The following is an 18,993-nucleotide window of genomic DNA, read 5'->3' as shown; positions in this document are numbered from 1 at the left end:
TAATACTTGTCAAAATCACAATGTAGCCTGTTTACTCATGAGTTATATGGAAAGAAAAAGCAGACCTACATTGTTACCCTGAATGCAAAATACATGACTTCATGTGAAAAATGTGCCATGTCGGTCCAGATACTCTTCAGATTACACACATTCTTTTCTCCAAGGTAATAATCTCAGGCTATAATAGAAAAAAAAGTTGGAATGATTTATTATGTCACCATACTGTAAATTGCATTATGGACACTTCGCAGGCTACTGTGCTTTTGAGAAAAATCAAGGTTGCCCTATTCACTAATCCCTTGTTGTTACAACTGAAATACTTTGCATTCTTGTTCACATTGTTAAAGAGCCGCCCAGGTCAATAGTTGTAATAGTGTGTTCCCTAGAGATAACAAACCAAAGCCTGTAGGATTTAGCCTGCATCTCTGTCCATTCAACCTGAATAGTACTTGTTTTGGATTTGTTAATTGATTGTGTTCATTGTGACCCTGTTTCTTTCTGTTTACACTGCACACTTGAGAGCTTATTTTATTTATGCTTGACCTGCATCCGTTGTAATAGGCATACAGACACACACATGCAGTTGTGATCCCATCTCCAGGTGTGCTGCTTCATATTCTTTTCATTCACCAGGCGATGACCGGAAAGCTGTGTGAACGGGACAGAGAGCAGATTCCACACAGAGGATGGGCAGGCCTATGTTTAGCACTGGACACCTGTGATGGAGTACGTCTGGAGGTAGGATGGAGGTCACATGCCTCCTGTAAGCTACTGTGCAGTCTTAACACAGACACTCTAAGAGGGCCTCCCCGGCACAGCTGTGGGATTGTGGATGCCCAGGGGCAGGAAAGGGCCTGTGACATTTTGAATCAATCAGAGGAAAACCTGCAAAGCTGTTCTTGTAATGCAGATTCAGACCCAGTTCTTAAGCCTGCAGAGCTCTCCAAAATAGACTCAGGCAGTGGAACTAAGCAGACTTGAAAGTTTACTCTGGTAGTGGACAGTGGAGGTATTTTTAGAAGCTGCTGCAGCCAGATTATTATGTTGTATGATTCCAGAGGTATTCCTTGGACAAATGCCTTGAGTATTATCATTAACCTGTCTGTCTAACCCGCTTTCACGATAGGCTCGGGGAAACACACAGTACAGGATTCTGATGTCAAAAACATCAAGACACAGCAATGTTTATGTATAAAACTGCGTAAATGACATCATTCTTCTGACTTTGTTGGTTTCGTAAATTCATAAAAGTTCACTGTGAATGTTTCGTTTTCTGCCTCTGGCCTGGAGGGAACAATTTGACCTTTTTACCATTTGATAAAAGCAGCAGGTAGACTGATAGACTGATAGCTCTGAAGTATTCTCAGACATTTAGATCATTTTAAATTTAGGCATCCTGGAATACATCCCATCGCATAGTGATGCACTAGCAACTTGTTTGTTTCTTGTTTGTTTCTTGTTTGTTTCTTGTCTGTTTTTGGTATCTATAGCTGCTTTGGTTACTTTTGGCGGATTCACATATCATTGCTTCATCTAATAACACTATTACTACCATTACTACAGCTACCACCAATAGAGTCTGACCAATAATATATTTTTGAGGCAGATACCGATATTTGAGAGGTTATCATCTGATAACAGTACACCCTCTGATATCCTTTTTTTCACATAAACACATAGCAAACATTTCAAACTTTTTGGATCAGAATCTTTAATTTAGGTATTCAAGATATTTTGTGGCCAAGATATTTCATGTAAAATTTTACAGTTGAAAAATACAAACACTTCACCCAAACAACAAATATTACAGTAAGTTTAAACACAAAGGTTTGAGAGCAGTTAAATTAGCATCAACAACTAAAAACATTAATTCAGACGCATCAAAAAAATATTAAAGTTGAGAATAGATAAATAAGAACTTAGCCTTTAAAACTCAGAAACTATGACAAACTATACTGAACTATAGTTCAGTATAGTTTGTCATAGTTTCTGAGTAGACATTAATGAAAGTAGCATTTGATGTGTATTATGGATAGTAATTGGATTTTTAAAATTAATTTAAAATACTCTGTCACCAGCGACAAATTTTTCTTTGTGTATTAATTTTTCATTTATTGGTGTGTTTATGCAATACAAGCCATAAGGAAACTTTTTCTAACCATTATTTATGTCAAAACACTGAACTTCAGTCAAAACCATTTTTTCATATCATAAAAAAAGATATCATAAACATATCTTTGGCATTTCCATACAGCAGCTTCTTGTCACGTATTGGCCAACATATATATGCTGGTACTGACACATCTGTACTAAGCTAAAATCGTCTAATACTATTACTACTGATATTACTACTGCTACTAATAATAACAGCAACAGCACCAACATTGTAGTTTCTAAAGTGTTTTAATTGATTAATTGTGTACATTTTCATCTGGTAAACACTTACAATGTAACTGATTATTTCATGGGTTGAAACTCTATATATTTCAGTTCTTTGATCACGTCAGTGTTTGAATATAGCAGTCCTGTTCTGGACAAGATACACAAGACCTTAGCTGTTCCCAACCCCAGTCCATTTGGATGCATGCAAACACTACTTCAAATCTTCTACACATTAACAGATAATATCAAAGGCAAACAGGAACAGTCTATTCTCAAGAAATGCAATTACAGTTCAGTAAAGCAAAGTTAGAGATCAAGCAATGTAGTATAGTTTAAATACACAGTTTATGTGGTTAGAAGGCCTTTGCAGAATCATAGCCAAAACCGTTTGCCATCTCTCTCAAAGATTAAGACTATTTAACAGAGAAATGTTTGAATGTGTTTAGTAACACTTCATTAGTTGATGAATGATAAGAAAGGATTGTGCTGGAACTTTTTTTGTGTGCATGCAGTTCACTGAATGAGTATTGATGTCTCCAGATTCTATGTAGTCTTTGGAATGATTTTTAGGATATTTGGTTTTTAATATTTTTAAGCTGTAGCAATGATTCTCCACTCAGACCATCTTCTTTCTACACTATATGTATGTGTTTTGGTGCACTGCCTTTGGGTACATTTCTTCTTTAGTGACAAGTAAAACTGGTCATCTGGTGACAATTCTGTTTCTAGTAAAGGTTATAAATTAATCATTAAATTTCAAGTAGTATGTAGTCATATTTGTTAGTCGTATTAGTAGTCTTATTAGGACCCAATGTGCGGAATTTGGACTGATATAATATATGACAGAATAACTAGGCCAACACAGAGAAAAGGAAATAAGTGACCTTTGATGATTTTTGTTTGAATTGTATATTATGATTAAAACTTACAGGCTGTGACTCTATTGAAAATTATTTTTATTTCTCTTCGAGTTTTGTAGCAAAATCAAGACAAAGTGCACTAAAAATACACCTTTCAATTGTTTTATGTGTACAAATAGTAGAGGGATTGTTTTAATTCTTTAGAATTTCACCCTCACGACCTCAAGTACCTTCAGGATGCACTGAGAAACATCAGAGAAACCCTTGGTCTGATGGTAATGGACAACATTTGTCAGATTTATTTTGTGGATGAGCTGGCCCATATCAGCTGTTAGCTGGGTTGAGCCTACTGGGCAACAGCAACTAATTCTCATATCTGACTTTATGTTTTCCTATCTTGCCCAATAAACGAATAAGAGAATTAGATGATTTTTCTTTTCACTGACTCTACTTATACGTATATGTACATACTGCTCCATTTTAGAAAGATTAGACCAAATTCAATATGGAAAAAATGTGAAACAAAATGCATAATGATAATAATACTTATAATAATAGTTTTCATGGCACTTTTCTTATTTCTGTGTGGAGCTAAAATGAACCCCCCTTCAGTGTGCTCTGCTCAAATAGTCATATTTAAAGCTTAACTGATACTGAGGTAAAATCAGATTGTAGAGACATAGAAAACAAAAAGAGTAAAAAATCCACTGTGTGACAGTGCTGTGAATGTCTTTTTTCTTTTACCATATCTGATATTACCACACTGTAATGTGCACACTAATGATTTGTTAGGTTGACGTTAATGCTGTTCTGTGCGGGAATGACCTGACTTGCTACGCTCTTTGTCCCTCTTCTCTAGTGAGCTCAAGCCCAGGCACAAGCTGCACGAGTGACACCAATACCAACAATGACAATCCATCCACACAAGATGAATTTTTTCTTGAGTCAATAATAACCAAAGTGTCACATGGAACAGATAGAGCAGGCTATCCATATCTGGTGATGACAAACACCAGCATTAGCTTAAACCTGCTTAAACCTGCTACTCTGCCCTGAAAAAGTAATGCACTCCACCAGTACAATCAAATTGCTATAAGAATATTACCAGCCTCGTCTATGGTATATAAAATAGTTAAGGAGAAGCAATGTCACTTGCGCTGGTAATACACTCCTTTAATTATTAGTGCGATGCCCTACAGATGATATGAGAACACTGTCAGATTAACAGAGGAAATTCTGGTTACCACATAATCATGATTCTAGCTCTGCTGCTACACCAGAGTCCTCCATTCAAAGCTTCATGTTAGCTAGTAGTTGCATTGCTCCCATAATCATTCAAAGTTATTACACTCTGCTTGTATATTTAAAACACATCACACCTGCAATTTACAACACTGGCCAGTGAAATATTCAGCCAGTTAGCTGTAGTGATAGTGCAAAGCTAATGTGGGATGTTACTTTCATATTTTGACAGTAACATGAAAAACACACATGGAAAGAATTTGTCAATAGCTAGTGCAGATGGTCACACATTGAAGTGATCATCAGACTTCCTAAAAATCTCAGTCTCCCGTTCTAATCCTAAACACTACCCAAAAAGTGCAGAAGCCATTTTTCTTTGTATTTTGGCACAATCCGTGTATAGCACCACCAAAGATCTGCCAAGCAGTCTGTTTGGAGAGAAATCCTGTATGTTGAAACATATTCATAAAAACATGAGAGTCACACTGGCATCTTAGCACCAGCTGGAAAAATAAGATTATCCTATCAGCAGTGTACAGAGGTTCTAGCCCAGCTACACTGCCAGTCCTTCTGGACCACAATGCTAGAGAGAGCTCATCGGCAAAGAGCGGGGGATGCAGAGTTAACCACGAGGTGATGAAGCAAATCTAGTCTCTTTCCGAGATACCGTTTTTCAAACGAGTATCACTTTTCACTTTGGTCTCCATGTTGTGAAAAGCTATGGCTTATCATTTGATAACTCAAGGCAGGGGGTTGTTGCATTCCTTTGTTTCTTTTTTCAACGTTTCTGTTGTTCTCATCCTATCCTTTATTGCTACTCTTGTGTCATCACTGTAATAGACTTTTTGTTTGCAATGACATTTTATGATTTGTTCTTACCTACTTACCAGATGGGTGGGGTTTACGACATATAGTAAAATAAGAACAACACGTACAACCACTTACACATATTGTGTGAAAAACTAGTACACAATCCTTTAATTGAGAATCTCTCTGGATTGTCAGTAATTCCAACTGATCTAGTGCTCCAGAAAAAATAAAACAAATACTAACAGCTCCTGTTTTGTCTTAAGTCGAACTGGGGTTGGTGGGGTGATGCATATTCTCATCACTTTTTAAGAATACTACACTGAAGTTAGACTAGAGGAAACAACACATTTTGCTCTCTAACAAAGATCACAACTACAACTCTTATCTGTGGAAGGTTTTTTTTTTTTTTCTGCCACCTGTTACTTTAAAGCGCATGTGTCTAAAGGCTATCAGTCTTAGGTTCACATAGTAGAAACAATACACACCAAGTGCTCAAAAGACTCAGAGATCACATACTGTCACACACAGAAACAAAATAGCAAAAGAACTCAATTCAATGTTTTCCTTTTTGTTGCGCAAGGTCAAGTACCATTGGCCTCAGGTGAAGTGAGGCTTTGGGGTGAAGTCCTTTCCTCATGTAGTTCTACTAATAAGCACCAGTAGAATTCAGCTGGTCCTGGACCCCTACTGCCACTTCTCACTCCTCAATCCCTCAGGGTGGCAGTCATTAACTGGTGGCAGTCCAGATCCCCTCGCTGCTCCAACGGCCCCGGCAGCCTCATGCCCGTCTTCTGATCCACACACCAGCACTTTCCCCGCTGGCCGTCACGTGCAGGATGACACTGTGGGCATAAAGAGCGATAATTATCCTAGTTGTATAGCACCTTCTTAACTACAGGTGCATATATTAAAGCTGCTCTACTCGATATTTCTATATTAACAATGGATCGAAGGACTGCATGTAAAGTGAAAGGGGTCACTCATAGTGATGAACCCACAGGGAATTAACACCCAACTCTGCAGTTCCCCCAAGCTCTACAGAGCTTTATAGTATTTTTTAAATCAGAATTTTGGTTTTGCCACTCTACGTTCTCATCAGTATGTTTTCAGCAAGAGTGGGTAGCGGTTATTACCAAAAAAGCTCCAAAAATGATCCCTTCTACACTACCCACAGTGACAAAGTTAACCACTAGCTGGTGAACACAGTGGAGCATTTAGCAGCTATATTAAAAGCCAGACATATTACCTCAGAAGTTGATGGAGAGCAAAACAGAGCTAAAAGAGAGTGATGCTCCATAGCTGCGTAAATTACACCCAGCTGACACTTAAAGTTGCCCTAAACAAACTATGATTTTGTAGTATTTCAAGTAATTTAATTATTTGATTCAATACCTCTGAGGTTCCTTTTATGAGCTTTTAACTACTGTTAAATTTACTGGTAGCTTTTAATTACTGTAATACAAAATGTATTACATGATTTTGTGCTTTTCCTAAGGGATTTACAGTTTCAGAAAGCCTCCAAGACCAGTTATCAATCTGAGAGCAAGCCTGCCATGAAATGATTCCCAGTTGTCCCTCATGACCTGTGCTTTACTTCCCAATAATTTTTATCACAGTGCAGTTTTAGTTAAACAGTAAACAGATGCCTGTGAATCTGAGCAGACAGAGATACTTTAACCATGTTACACAATCAACACAACTCAGACTCTTGATGACTGTTGCCTTAGCAGAGCTTTCCTTTTATCACTAACTCTGCGTCTGCTGCTTTGTTTGCATATACAGCTCAGGGCAGTCTTATCTGTGTTTTTATGTTCTCTGATTCTCTCACTCTTATCTGCATAGTTGCCCAATCTTGCAAAGGCAGAATAACAGAAAAAGCAATTGCATCCAAAAGTTAATTGCATCCATCACAGCAATAAAGTGATTATTGTTCAACAGTTTAGGGGAAACCACTTTACACAAATAGTTCAACTCTTGATTTCTGAAAGTAAATCACTTTTCATGTCAGCTTAGAAAAATAAGGTCTTGGCATTAGCAGGGCGGTCTGCCTGGAGACACTTTCGTTTTGATCTTGAACTAGTAAGACAATATTTCATCGGCTGCAGGCATGTGTTGTGTTTTGGCCCACAGTTTGCTGATGTAGTTTGAAAGGAAGTGTTTGAAGTATAAAGACCGGACTTTTTTATTATTATTGGCTTAATAATAGAGATTCACAGTTCACCAGTAAACATGGCCAAATAGTGGTCTGCTCAGTAACTCAATGGAGCTCATAATGAGTGTGTGCGTGAAATCACAGACCTGTTTGGCATGGAAATCTCCGTTCTTGTCACAGTTGGGAATAGGGATTGTGAAGAGATCATCGTGTGTGCGGGTATTTGATGCCAATCTGTCCAGTGCTCTTTGTAGCTCAGCACGACATGGAGCCTGGAGGAGAAATCATTTTTGACTTGCTGTTTATTAAAATATCAGCAGAGTTCCAGATGTAGACGTACATAGACATTTGCAGTGGCATAAGAGAACTGCTGTGTGTAAAAAATTATGTAAAACTATTGTCTCTACTTTTCAAAATGTTCAAGAAATCATGAGGAAGTTGAGGTAAAATGAAAAACCAGTCATCTTTAACTAGTAGATCATTTCAGTTACTCGTGAAAACTAATGAATAATAAATCTATATAAATGTCTAAAAAAATTAAGGAAAGTAATTCAAAAAAAACACCAAACCAAGCAGACTGGAAAAAAACAGGGAATGTTTTTGGATTAACTGTATGCTCTTGTCTTCTATTGGGTTATTGCCTCCAGTGCTCATTACCTGGGTAATCTCTTGAGTTAAAGTTGTTGCACAGAAGAGATTTTTTTTGTTGTTTTTTTTTTTACAATAGTTGATTAATTAAATTCTCTGTCTTGGGAAAAATCCCAAATTCAAATGTGCCATTACTTATTGAAATCTAAGTCAAAGTGCTGTTGTGGCATGACGTCTACATTCAGGTTAACATGGTTTTGAATTTGACCCTAAGAAATTTTAACAACCTTATATTGTTTGTGCATTCAAATGTACATTATCCGCAAACAGTATTGAGTGTTGGTTGATTTTGTGATCAGTCTGCACAGCCAGTCCAAACTGCATTCCCACAAAGCCTTCAAAAACAAAAGTAAAAACATAAATATCCAAACTGATGAACCTACCTGGGTGGGTGGCCCAAATAAATCTAAATGTGAGAGACTGTGGCATTGCTGTGCATTGATGTAACACATTTCTTTGGTAAATGATGTACTACAAAGGGTAAAACCAGCCTGTTATTGATTAGTGGGGATGTTATGATCATGCTCTTGCCAATGTTAAAACAGCAAATTGCGTGTTGATGTCAATGTCCACCTGTACTTTATTTCACAAGACCGCAATTAAATGTTACAGTCTGTAAATAACTCATTCGTACAATTTGTAACCTGACAGTTACGCTTGTGGCTTTGGAACTATAAAGCCCTAATGTAAAACACCTGCTGGGGCAGAGGCATGTACTGCAGAGGGAATTGCCTGGGTTTGTTGTTTTCTGTGAAACTAATAAGATGTCAGAGGATAGTTTCTCTCACCAGCGCCGCCTTGGTCTCCTCCCTGGCAGTGTTGCTCCTCTGATTTGTGGATTTCAGAGGGTGTCGGGCTAGGGTCTTCTGTATGCAGCGCTTGTCTTGTGGACTGCACCGGATATTGCTGTTGTTTGGGTGCTCAGGGATGATCTCTTCCTGCCTGTCCATTGCTAAAGGGCAAGGAATAATGCTTAAGTTCCTCAAATTCAACAACAAGGTGAACAATACACTGTCAGATGTAATACGGTAATAGTTTGTCGAAAACATTTTAGGGTCTTTTTTGCATGATTGTCAGTGCAACATAATAATCTCACGTTTTAATGATTTGACCATAATTTAGGGTGTCCATTATTTGAAGAGCAGGAGCTGTTCTGCTAATCTTCCTTATCCTTCTACATAACATCCCATACAGCTGAACATGGTGAAATGTAGGCGAAAAATGAGGCCAGGTTAACCTCAAGGACACATAGCCGTGCTCCCACTCGGGGGGGTAATCTGTACCTCAGCTCTCGCCTTCATACTTTTCAACTACTGCATCACCGCCATGCCACGAGCTCTGGGGCTTTTTAAAACGATACCACCCCTGTTCTGCCACCCTCTGTACATTGTGGTCTGTGCCACATTCACCTTTGCATCCCTATAATCCTGCAGTTCCATGGCCCTGCAGGCAGCCAGCTGCTTCCTCAGGAAATGCCCCCCTCCCTCTTCACTCTCCACCCTTCCACAACAACCTCAGTCTGTGCCAGATGGAGGTTGTTAGAGGGTATTTGCACTGTCACAAGTGGTCACAAGTGGGCACAACTGGATGTATGTATGTGCTGGTTGGTGGTTGGGGGCAAAAGATGTGCACAATGAGGGACAGAAGTTTGTGTGTGTCTTGTTCTATGCACATGCATGTTACCTTTCACCTGTGGGTTTTAAGACCTGGCAGCGTTTTGTGCTTTCTGCTCATAACCTATGGCATTTTACGGATTTGCACTGGAATGGAAGGACTGGATCAGTAAACTCTGTAATCTTGTGCAATGTAAAGCCTTTCTCAGGCCGACAATCCATAAAGGCACACTTACACACATCCAAGGCAGTACAAGCTTTTCTTTGCAGTACTACTGTAGCTCTTGGGCTAGTCCTATCCCTACTGCATTCAGGTATTGATACTGGGGCTTTTTCTGGTGATGGTTGAATTTTTTACAGCTCAGTGACAGGAGTTAGAAGGTGACAAGGTTTCTCTAAGCTTCACAGACAGTCATCTTGCTTGGCTTGATTTGGCTTGTCTGGGGGGAAAGTGTCTCTCGGCTGTTTGTATTTTTAGTCTTGTTGCTGTTAAGCCTTGATCATCAGCACTTTCTTCCACAAGAGCCGACAGGGTTTCAGATGTTTCCTTCGTTCCAAGTTGTTCTTTCTCGTCTTTTGCCAGTTCACACTTTTCCGATTCCACGCTCTTTCGCAGGGTGAGCCAAAGTGATTTAGAAGTGGGTCAGGGGTGGCATGTCCTGTTTGCTACCATTGCTGTTTTCCATGGAGGAAGTCGCCACTTCTCTGTGTGGTTTCATTTGAGTTGGATCAGCAGCACTTGGCTTTTAAAACATAATTCCTACAGTCCATTATCAGCCCTGGAGCTGATTCAACATAGTGCTTTGCCAGTCACAGGTGCACAGCAAAGATAAAGAAAGGTCTTTAGTAGAGGTATAATCATACTCAGAATCAGGAAAAGCCTTTACCTGTCGTCTTTGGTCTTTTGGTATAATGAGCCAAAGCTAAGTCAACAAGATCCATTAAAACTTAAACAGAGACCATTACCTGTCTGTTAACCAGAAAGTTAAATTGATTATCAAATTCATTCGTAAAACCAGTGATTTTAATAACATAGTATGAAGACAACACAATATCTGATTGGCTCCATTTTGTTAGCATTTGTTGGACAAATTCAAAACCTGCTACACAAGAAACCGCATGGCTTGCTCAATGTCATATATAGGGTGAAGCAGCAGTATCCGTCAACTCTGGCCACTAGACATGTGAGCATCATTCATTATGGGTTGAGTGAAAGCATTCTGATTGGCAAGCCCTATCTTTCTTGATGAACATATTTTCTGTCATGAGAAAAACCACTTTACACAAGTTCACTGCAGTTACATCATTTAATCTACATTATGTCTGCACCACACCTTCTGTTTATACAGTATATTTACCTTGCAGTCAGTACAACCCGGACATAAGGGAGTAAAGGGGTCATGAGATTACAGATTCCACTGTTAGTGGCTTTAAGGCTTAACTTGTAAACACCAAAGACAAATATCCTCCTCAAATAAATATTTAGTTGTGCTCAGCTAGATTGGCAGAGTACTTTCCTGTGTTTTATACTTCTACTTGCTTAGATCTCGCTAAGCCAAAAGAGAGTCCTTTATGTGAAGCATTTGTACAAAAACCTGAGATGCACCCTTTTAAAAATAATGACTGCATTTGTGGTCTATTTGATACAGATACACTGAGAATAGTCGCAGTGCACTCATGAATTGAAGTAGATAGATTACCCTTTAAATTCGAGTTTGACAACACTAAGAGGAGCTGCTGAGCAACTTCCTTACACTGAGTAGAGCCCAACTGATGTAACAGCCAATATTAGCTTATCCTAGATATATCTATAGTGGTGTTTCTTTTGGCCAAAAAGTACCAAGAAATTGCACAGCATACATAAGAGCACTGACCGGTTTATTTTTCAACTGTAAAATTTCTCACTCAGCGCATAGTTTGGTCACAATTCTTTGAAAAAAAAAAAAAACTAATGAAAAGGATCCCTATAAAAAGACAACCCTAAAAACAACTAGAAATCTTTTTTGCTCACCTCCAGTTGTTTAGCCTCTCTTTTTTCTGCAGTGATGTAGGAGTACTGTACTTCAAAGCACGTCAGTGCACCGTGACATCACCGTTGGGTGCGGTTACAGGTGCAACTTGTGCGGATCTAGGTGTAACACAGCACATTTCTGACCAAACAAACTGAAAACGTTTAACCAGAGAGAGCAGTGAAACGTAGCTCCTCAGCCTGGTAATAAATTACTCTTTAAAACATTTGTTTATGTCTTATGTTTATGTAAGAAATGTGAACCAGACCAAGTGAACTAGAAAAATCCAGTATTTGTCAGGTTGTCAAAAGATAGTCGGCAGCTGTCAAATAACCTTAATGAGGCTATTTTTCAAAATTCTAAATTATTTCACTATTAGCCCCATCTTGACCAGAAGAATCTTCTCTAAACTAAAGCCTCAAATGATCAGCAATCCAAAATACAAAAGAAACAGAAATGAAATAGCAGAGCAGTGGTGCGATCAGTATTACTGAGATTTTAAGGTTATTTTAATTTAATTAATGTTATATACACTCCGCTATTTCTCTTCTTCTCTTCACAAACATTGTGATTAGCCTAATTTTTAAAAAGCTGTCAGTCCATAAAACTTGGCTAGAGTAGCTAAAAATTTGAATTTTACAAAGATACAGAAAAAAGTTGATTGTAGTGTTGTGGTTCTGGATGCTGGATAAATAGATTAAATTATATTGACAGTGACTAATTTCTTGAAAACTTAAGACTCTAAGGGGAGTTTACTTCTCCAAAATATTTTGTTATACTTTGATAAGTGTTTTTTTCAAGAAAATCTGGCAGCAAGCTCAAAGGGTATACTAGGCTTACTACCAAAAAGTAGTAAGTCAACACTGGGTGCTGCCAGAGTATCTGACCAGTTTCTGAGCAGAAGATTTCTTTGAATCAGTTAATCATCAGAGCTGATGTCTAGTGCAGTTTTAAGAACACTGTTCAAGACTGCCAGCACGTAGCAATGACAATTTTGAAACTCTTTTTAGTGGCATTTGTCAAAGATAGAAAGTTGATTCAACACTGAATCACAAAGACAAGAAGGCTGCTACTGTACTGCCTGATACTACTCTGGCTACTTCCCATTCAAATGATTTCACAACAATCATCCAGAAATACAACATGTTTGTGAGTCTGAATCCAAACAGAACAGAGCAGCAGCAGTTTATTGTCCTCTTTGATTTGGTGTTGATTTACCCTTGAAGCGGCAGAAAATGGTTAGGAGCAACAACCCTGAAAATAATTAAAATTACACATGCCTACTTTGAATTCAGAACTGGACAGTTTCCCTTGGAATTTCAAGGGTGTTATAGATTCTATTTAGAAGCATATGTTGCTGCAATAATGCCGCTATAGAACAAAGGTCTCAGAAACTGAAGCCAAGTATAAAATCATCATCACCCTTAGCCACAGCAGCTATCTTGCATTTTGTCAATTTTCAAGAAAACAATTTGGTTGTCTTGGCTTAATGCTTTGAAAAACTTGGCAATACTGTGTTTCAGCCTAAGGCTTGAAACACACACACAGGTGTGGATCAGAGACAAAAATATGAGTAAGGGATAGAGCAGAAAGTCTTCCAGATGGATCATCATCAGACACATTATCCTTTATCCTGACAAAAATCTGTTGGTTCAAAACATTGTCCTGTGATGAAAAGAAAACATGGTTTGGGAACTTTTGTGCAGTGAGAGGTTTTTCCCACATTCACTTCCTCCTCTGAGAGTCATAGTTTCGTCTGATTTCAGGAAACAATCCTATTTTTCATCTAGATAAAAACATGTTCCAAGACATTGGAATTTATATCACTTGTCCAACAATAGAAATGGAAGTGAGGTATTATAGTCATTTTTAACATCAGTGCCATACAGTAACTCCCTTGGCCAGACTCCATTACTGCTTGTTTTATAGGTTTATTTACTTGCAGATTTGTGAGTAAATCCCGTCATAGTAAGATGGGGTAATCCTTGGCACCCATCATTTGTTGATGCACTGTTATTGCTACCATAAACAGATCTATGAATAGAGGGAAACATGCAGCTGCAGCGAGAGTTGCATCATTAGCTTTATTTTGCATGGACTGTTTTTGTTTTAATATATGAACAGAATCAGGATCTTGAGTGGACGTGCAAGGAGAGGAAATGAATACAGCAGCACTTATAATGAGCCAGAGAAGCACCTTACTACTTAGAATATCAGGTAGAACTGGTACAGTATTTCATCTTAATGAAAGGCAAAATTATCATTAATGATTGCTGCTTAGAAAATGAACTTCCTATTAAAATCAAGAGATTGAGATGTACAATGCTGTAGTGTTTTTATTACTGAAATACTAGGCTAAAATATGAAATCCAAGCCCTTGAGGATTCACTGTCCTCCTCAGATTAAGTGTGCTTCATGGCCAGGACAATGTTGGATTGTTTGTGTATCTCTCAGCTCCAACACTAGAAGGGGGTCCCTGTCTCACAGAGGACAGCAATTAGCTAATCACATTTACTCCTGCATAAGAGCCCCAGCTGTACAAATGTGCTGCACAACCCAAGGAAAACAAATACACAACATTAGAGGACATCTGCTCGAAGAGATTTGAAAAAAATCCTCATATAGTGCCCCAAAAATATATCCACATCTTTAACCAGTTCAAAATGTGCTGAGGAGTGCTCACTCACAGGAGAAAGGAAAATCTAGGTTAGCATGCTGCTTTCATAAAGACCTGTGTGCGTCACAGTAAATTGGGCATAGTTGGACAGAGTCTGGTTCAACTGACAGCTTCATTCATGCAACTGCTTCGGTGCCTGTAGTTGTAAGACTTTTCATATCTGACATCTGTATCAGTATGTAAATAATATCAGTTTCACTGTCAGAGGGAAGCATTTGAATATGACACCAGGGCAGACTCGGCTGGAATGTAGGAACAGATGCCAACGCATGCATGATGATTTATTCTAAGTATTAGGATAGAGAGGGTTTCTAAGAATGGGATATTAAGAGGCACTCTGGCTGTCTTAGACCTTGACATAAGATGCTGGATAGTGCTTGTTGTTACTAAGGAAATTCAGGATAAATACTAATAAATATTTGAGAGAAATGCAATGTTTTGACCCAAAAAAAATGGACTCACAGGATAGCTCATAACTCTTTCCATCCTCATATATTGCATTACCTTTTTGTGGTAGTTAGTTACTATCCTTAGACTTAAGGGACAATCATGAGGCAGCACAAACCTTTGTGACGCAAGTGTTTTCTTGTGGTATCTAGATGCAGGGCTGTAACTATTAGCCTGAACACCCTAAATTCCCTTCAATTGGCTGTCCATGTCTGCTTCTACCCCATGGTCCTTTTCGTTAGGAATTCTCTTGGTTTTTAAAAACCCTCTTCTATTTTTATCTAGCATGTTCACTGTTGCTAGGAGTGGGGCAGTGTCGGACATGTATTCAGGAGATGCACCCCCTTGTTTAATAATGCATAAGTACGGTGAATGTGCCACAAAGGAAATCTCCAGCTTGTGACTGGAGTTGCTCCTCGCCTCTCCCCTGTGCCTTTCTGATAGTCTCTCGACTGCCATGGTTTACATTGAACATTCTTATACAGAGGATCTGAGCTGCTGCCCAGAAGAATTGATTTACTGTGAGATTTATTGGGCAGAGCTTCCCCACTTTGTTATGACAGACTCCAGGGGTGAGGAGGAGTGTGGAGACAGAACTCAGCACTCAGATTACAGACCACAAAAAACAAAACTTAGGAACTTTCCAAAATGTTCCATTTACTGCCGCCCTGCCCCTGAGAAAGGACCCAAGACTCCCCCCGGTGCAATAGAACCCAGTTCCAGGTCAGCTGATCGGACAATGCAGCGTCAAAGAGCAGAAATAATGATCAGGGAGAACATTCTGCAAAATAAAATAATTGGATGGACAGAGGTGAGCCAAGCTGAGACAGCCCTCCATTTTTATCGTGCTCTAAACAGCTTTCCTCGTCTCTCTGATTCCATTTAGTCACGCTATGTGCCGGCCTAACCTATGCTGGCCCTGTACAGAGAGCAGAAGGCTCTCATTTCAGCTCTGGCAGCAAGAGTGCCGATGAGCTCATCCTCATGAAGGAGCTGGACGCGGTGGGCGATGCACTCGAGGGCTTGTTAGGGTTGGGAGGGGGGGTTGCACCCAGGGCCAGAGGAGACAGATGCTGCAATGAAGATGAGCATCCTGGGAGTTTTATATTGGCTAAGTTGATCCAAATCTTTGGTGTTCTGACGCTAGCAGATAGCCTACTACCATTACCGGTGTCTGGGAGCCTAGGCGCAGTGGGAGCAACGCCGGGCCAGTGAGTAGATAATCTGGAACAAATGAAAGAACCACCTTGTCTGCCACACATTATAAAAATTGTCTCATGCAGCATAATGGAAATCAACACCACTCCCTTTGTGGAAAGCAGAGGCAGACAAACAGTAGAGAGTGTTTCATCAGTAGAAAGAAGTTAACGTCAAAGCAGTGAACTGGAACTGGATATGCAGATAAGACATCCAGCATTAGACATCCCACTGTGTGAAAGTGGAAACAGACGTTCTCATTTGCAAGAGGAATGCAACAACAAAGAGGAGAATAAGAAGCTCGCCCAGAAAAGTGTGATAGAGACATTGACAGCAGAAGAAGAGTTAGACATCTGCAGCAGCAGTAGGAGGAGGATCAGGGGCGTCCATGAAAGAGCATCAAGTGAATTACTGATTGCAGAGAGACCTAAAAGCCCCACACTGGCCACACTCCATTACAGTCGTTTCATACAGCAGCTTTTATTACCTCCTCACATTACAAACACACACACACACACACACACACAGACTCTCACATTCCTAGTACCACCACAATGCATTTCACTACCTGCAGGATCTCAGTTTAACATTGGCATGAAGAGGTGCACACCCAGGGGATGCCGGGAAAGGGGATTTTTAGAGTCCCCCTCTGCATTAACCAAATGCATGATTCCTTGACCAAGACAGGTATGGTGTAACTTGCATGTCACACAGTCATACAGAGTGCAGACACATGCAGCAGACACACACACACACTCACGTGCACACACGCCCGCACCATCTATCACCACACCTCCTCCACTCGCCTCTCTGAAGCCTGCTCTGCGTCTTACAGCAGGGCTCCTTTTACAACGCCCGACCACAAGACAGCAGAGGGACTGTGTGCACTCTCCCATCAGGCCATGCGTGAGGAGCTGGTGTGTGTGCATGCTCTGGTTCAGGGCTTAGCTGAGATTAGGGTAAACAAGCAGCACATTGTCACACCCCCCAACTCTGACCCTGCCGAGCTCAGGTAAGGCCCCGGCAGCGGAGACAGAAAATATTCTGGTCTGCTCGGCCGTGGGTCCACAGAGCGAGAGGGATGGAGAGACGCCAGTCCAGGTCAGGTTTGGACAGACCCTGTCAGCTGTGGCTGCCAGCTGTTACATGCTTCATACAATGAGAGCATCCTGACATAGACATTTGCACAGATATCAAATGTTGTGTCCGTGCTTTAGTGCTTTGTTCCTCTTTGTAACTGACAATAACGAAAAGAAGAAGTGCCCAGGTTAAAGAAGTGTATACATCATCAGTTCCCTTCATGACCCCTTCATTCTCACCTGAGTTCTCCTCCACCTCCCGCTCATCGGTGCACACCCCCTGGCCATGCATCAGCGAGTGCAGTGGCCTCTCCACACCACGCGGCGGGTAGCAGCGTAGGCCTGTGCCACATCGGGGTGAGTAGACGCCACAGTGTGCTCCTTTGGGCAGGGCGCAGGTGGGGCAGCAGCCACAGCCGGGCTCCCGCACTGTCTCCTCGCAGCCTTCCGGCAGACGGCAGCTGGCCAGCCTCTCCTCGGAGCACACCGGGCAGCGAATGGCCTGGTCTGACAAGCACAGCGCCACCAGCGACAGGGCGCCAAACATCCACAGGCTCCTGCAGGACGGAGCTACTGCCACACCACCTCCACGCACCATGGCAGCCCCGGCACCTGCACAAATTCCTTTTCCCTCGTGTCTGGTCCCCTTAGCCTCCCTGTCCTCTCTGAGTGTTATGCAGCTTTCGATCACTTTATACTTCAACAGCAGATTTTAGACAAACAAGGGAGGCTGGAGAAGAATGCTTTGTCCAGGATGGTCTTTGATATTTTCAGCTGGTTAGTGTTTCAGTTGCGGGGACACAATACCTCTGCTGTATTGCCTCTCCGTTCCTCTGACTCAGTTTCACAGTGCAGAAATTGTAGCCTGCTCTTGATCTGCTCGACTGGCGAATGTGGTGGTGATAAGAACTAGTTTTTGTTACGTTGGAAGGAACAGTTGCAGGAAGGATATCCACCAGTGTGCTCAGGTGAGTCTTGCTCTGTCTTCGAGTTCGGTTCCAGAGGCTCGCCCACCCTCTGCCGAAACACCCAAAAAATCTGGTCTACAAGTGTCCAATCGCAAAGCTGGTCATCAAAAGGCAGTGTTTTAAGCAACAGCTGCAGTTTTCTCCTCTTGCTTGTGTGCTGTGTAATGGACTCACTCCTGAGAATGGCTCAACACGAGTGGCTCTCCTTGGACTTTATACTGGTCCATGGACACGCCTCTTTCTACAGTGAGAGAGGAGCTGAAAGGCACAGCGGAGGAAAGCCAGGCTAAAGCTCTCTCCCTCTGTCTCCCTTTTTCTCTCTCTATCTCTCTCCTACTCAGACACACAAGCTTATATACACTCTCCCTCACTTGTCCTCTCTCAATCCTGAGTGCACTGAGAGAAGAAACAGCTGAATTGCCCTCATACTTGCTCACACACAGAATACATTTTGTTTTTCTCCTCCACCCAACCATTATTATTCTCTTCAGTCATGTCTGTCTTAATTCATGTGACAAGCATGACAAGATATATTGATTTTCATTTTGAAAGATTACTTGATAAAACATTTTGGTTCATAACGAAGTTAAAAGGAGAATACACATCAGTGCTGTTCCACTTTAATTAACCCCAAATGCCCCACACACATGTGTGTGCCTCTGGGGCTGAAACATTGTTCAAACAACAAAACAACCTCATGCCGCCTCCCTCAACAGGGTCAGGGTCTCAATGTGTGTTTGTGTGTGTGTGTTTGCATAAATGTGTGTACGTTCAGTCCCCCCCCCCCCCAACTCATTATGTTGCCCCCAGATCTCTCTTTCTCTTTTTCTCTCTTGCTACAAACTGGAGTGGGCAGCTATAAAAGGAAAATGGACAGTCTAAAACCCCCCCCCCCATGCCGCCCTGCCC

At 40.8% G+C, this 18,993-nt stretch overlaps 1 protein-coding gene across 1 annotated transcript; it reads right to left on the bottom strand.

Annotated features, from left to right (window-relative positions):
- Positions 1–1,691: 1,691 nt before the first annotated feature.
- Positions 1,692–18,257, bottom strand: LOC120799745 (insulin-like growth factor-binding protein 4). The gene is made up of 4 exons (XM_040145080.1): positions 17,357–18,257; positions 8,883–9,046; positions 7,593–7,718; positions 1,692–6,136 (listed from the first exon to the last, which is right to left on the bottom strand). Exons 1-4 carry the CDS (start codon positions 17,712–17,714, stop codon positions 5,999–6,001), a joined length of 786 nt encoding a protein of 261 aa, XP_040001014.1. The 5' UTR covers positions 17,715–18,257; the 3' UTR covers positions 1,692–5,998.
- Between the last annotated feature and the right edge of the window lie 736 nt (positions 18,258–18,993).

Source organism: Xiphias gladius, chromosome 15 (assembly GCF_016859285.1).
Source record: "Xiphias gladius isolate SHS-SW01 ecotype Sanya breed wild chromosome 15, ASM1685928v1, whole genome shotgun sequence".
Taxonomy (NCBI): domain Eukaryota; kingdom Metazoa; phylum Chordata; class Actinopteri; order Istiophoriformes; family Xiphiidae; genus Xiphias; species Xiphias gladius.
This window is presented reverse-complemented; position numbering and strand designations above follow the sequence as displayed.

Bases quoted from the DNA above. Each gene is read 5' to 3' on its own strand.
- LOC120799745 (XM_040145080.1), bottom strand. From the start codon at position 17,714: ATGGTGCGTGGAGGTGGTGTGGCAGTAGCTCCGTCCTGCAGGAGCCTG. The intron at 9,047-17,356 runs GTGAGAATGAAG...CTTGCCCTTTAG, and splicing joins GGAGGTGGAGGAGAACTCAG to CAATGGACAGGCAGGAAGAG. The intron at 7,719-8,882 runs GTGAGAGAAACT...TTTCTCCTCCAG, and splicing joins AGGAGACCAAGGCGGCGCTG to GCTCCATGTCGTGCTGAGCT.